Source organism: Mytilus trossulus, chromosome 4 (assembly GCF_036588685.1).
Source record: "Mytilus trossulus isolate FHL-02 chromosome 4, PNRI_Mtr1.1.1.hap1, whole genome shotgun sequence".
NCBI lineage: Eukaryota > Metazoa > Mollusca > Bivalvia > Mytilida > Mytilidae > Mytilus > Mytilus trossulus.
The window spans coordinates 22,542,321-22,544,557 of NC_086376.1; the positions used below are offsets into that span (position 1 = coordinate 22,542,321).

The following is a 2,237-nucleotide window of genomic DNA, read 5'->3' on the forward strand; positions in this document are numbered from 1 at the left end:
TAACAGTTTGTTAGAAAAAGTTGTTAATAAACATTATTTTTATGAAATTTTACTAATTTTAACAGATTTAATAAATTTTTCATACATATTGCTGTTGTTTTAGTTATACCTTTTGCTCGATCCTCAATTTTGTTTGTCTGAAATTGTTGATGTTGTTATGGTTGATGTTGTTATGGTTGATGTTCTTGGTTTTGTTTGAGTGGTTTGTGTTATTCAAAATTACTTTTAACAAACTGTATCATTTTAAGATACAATAGTTATTTGTGGTCTCAGTGTGATTTTCAAATTGTCTTGTTTGCAGACAAATACAAATAGAATATGTGCTGTCAACATACTATTCACAATGTAAATGTAATTCAACAATATGTATGACCTACTAACTAGTAAGCATTGACATTTTACTTAGATCACGTAAATTAAAGCTGTGAAAAACAACAGGTTTGTATGGTATATATACTGAACCATAAAACAGTTTAAGTCATTCTGTAATTTACTCTCAGCACGATCGTTCCTTTTAATTTAGGAGTCATGAATAAAAATCAGTTGAGCATCTATCATTTGAATAGAGGAGATACAGAAAGAGTCACACGAGATTATATCTCAAGCGAGGGTGATGAATTGTTGACACCGTCTCTTTTTACAAGTGAAAGTGCAAGTAGCAACGGTGACAGTTATGAATCTATTCCACAGGTATGTTGCGTCATTTATAGCTTCAAATTTGATGAAGAATTTCATAATTCATCTAAAGAATGGAGATAATAATATATGTAAATACCAAAAAACCAAAACAAATCAAAGACGAGAAAATATATGCATTCCTATATTAAACACAAAGGAGAGACAACAATTTCATCTTATTTGTTCCAATTACTTCAATGTACGATTATGGCGTTTTTATTCATTATTGTGTAGTTTTCATCTATTTCTTTTGAGTTTTCTTAATATTTAAATTTTGTTTTGTAGGTTTTGTTATCATTCGACAGATCAATTAAGAATTGGTTATCTTCCTGCGATACTAATGAGAAACCACCGCACTCGTACATCGCTATGATTTCAATGGCAATACTCAGTAAACCGAACAAGAAAATGTTACTCAACGATATATATCAGTTTATTATGAATACTTTCCCCTTCTACAATAATAATGAAAAAGCATGGAGAAACAGCATCCGGCATAACATTTCCATTAACGAGTGCTTCGTAAAAATTGGCAAGTCCGATACATGCAAAGGCAACTATTGGTCTATTCATCAAGACTGTATAGAGGAATTTGCAAAAGGAGATTACAGGCGTCGGAATGCAAGACGAAGAGCACGAAAAAGTTCTGTAAAAACTGCCGATTGTTTACCTATTATATTCGGCAACCGAAATAATTACGAATATATACCGATGACATTGTCGCACACTGGATTCTTCCCATACCACGTAAAAGGATCCCCAATGCATAAAACCCCTCAAAATCAACATCAAAGTCAACTGAGTATTCAGACTCCTGTATCGTCATTCGGATTGACACAAACGAATCTTCCGGCAGTCATGCATACGTTCGGAAGCGATTCATTATTTCCCGTTTCGCAATACTCGTCAAAAGGGGAATCCTGCAATGCACTATCAACATATCACACTACGTCATCCTTTAGACCGGGCTCTAATTCAGCTTTTTATTCATCTAGTCAGATACATAAAGATATTTTTGACTGGTGAAAAAACTTGTCACATTATCTAGAGTAGGTGTAACAGTGAATCTGCTTTTGAAAAATTTAGAATTATAAATACAGTGACGACTGAGTTTGCATAAGTCCGCATCGTAGACTTACATAATTGTTCAGAGACAACGAGGACATTTGCATTGAAAATTGATATCATATTTACTACATTGTTAAAAAAAATGCACTCAAATGTATTTTAGAGATTGAACTTTAGTTATAGTGTTTGTATAAAATGATTGAGATTAAAATTGATAAATAGTGAAAGCATGTATCAGGAACAGATAACGTTATACCGTGCCAAAACTGTAAACAGAAATAAAAGAATTAACTGTAAAAATTTTAATTTTTTGTTGCTGTAAATATTGATTTTTACGGAGTCTCTGGTCTTTTATTTGCTATATAATGGTCAGTTTGTTATCTACTCAGGTTTTGATTTTCCTTTGGTATTTTAAGTCTGTCCTTTTCGTTTTGGTCCAGTGTATCTGATTTTATTGACGATACATATCTATTCTATAAGTTGATGCCCTT

The 2,237-nt window shown here is 32.1% G+C and overlaps 1 protein-coding gene across 1 annotated transcript; it reads left to right on the forward strand.

The window, feature by feature from the left end:
- The first annotated feature begins 528 nt into the window (after nucleotides 1-528).
- On the forward strand, nucleotides 529-1,704 carry LOC134716499 (forkhead box protein I3-like). The gene is made up of 2 exons (XM_063579505.1): nucleotides 529-690; nucleotides 964-1,704. The coding sequence occupies exons 1-2, from the start codon at nucleotides 529-531 to the stop codon at nucleotides 1,702-1,704; spliced, it is 903 nt and encodes a 300-aa protein (XP_063435575.1).
- Nucleotides 1,705-2,237: the final 533 nt, after the last annotated feature.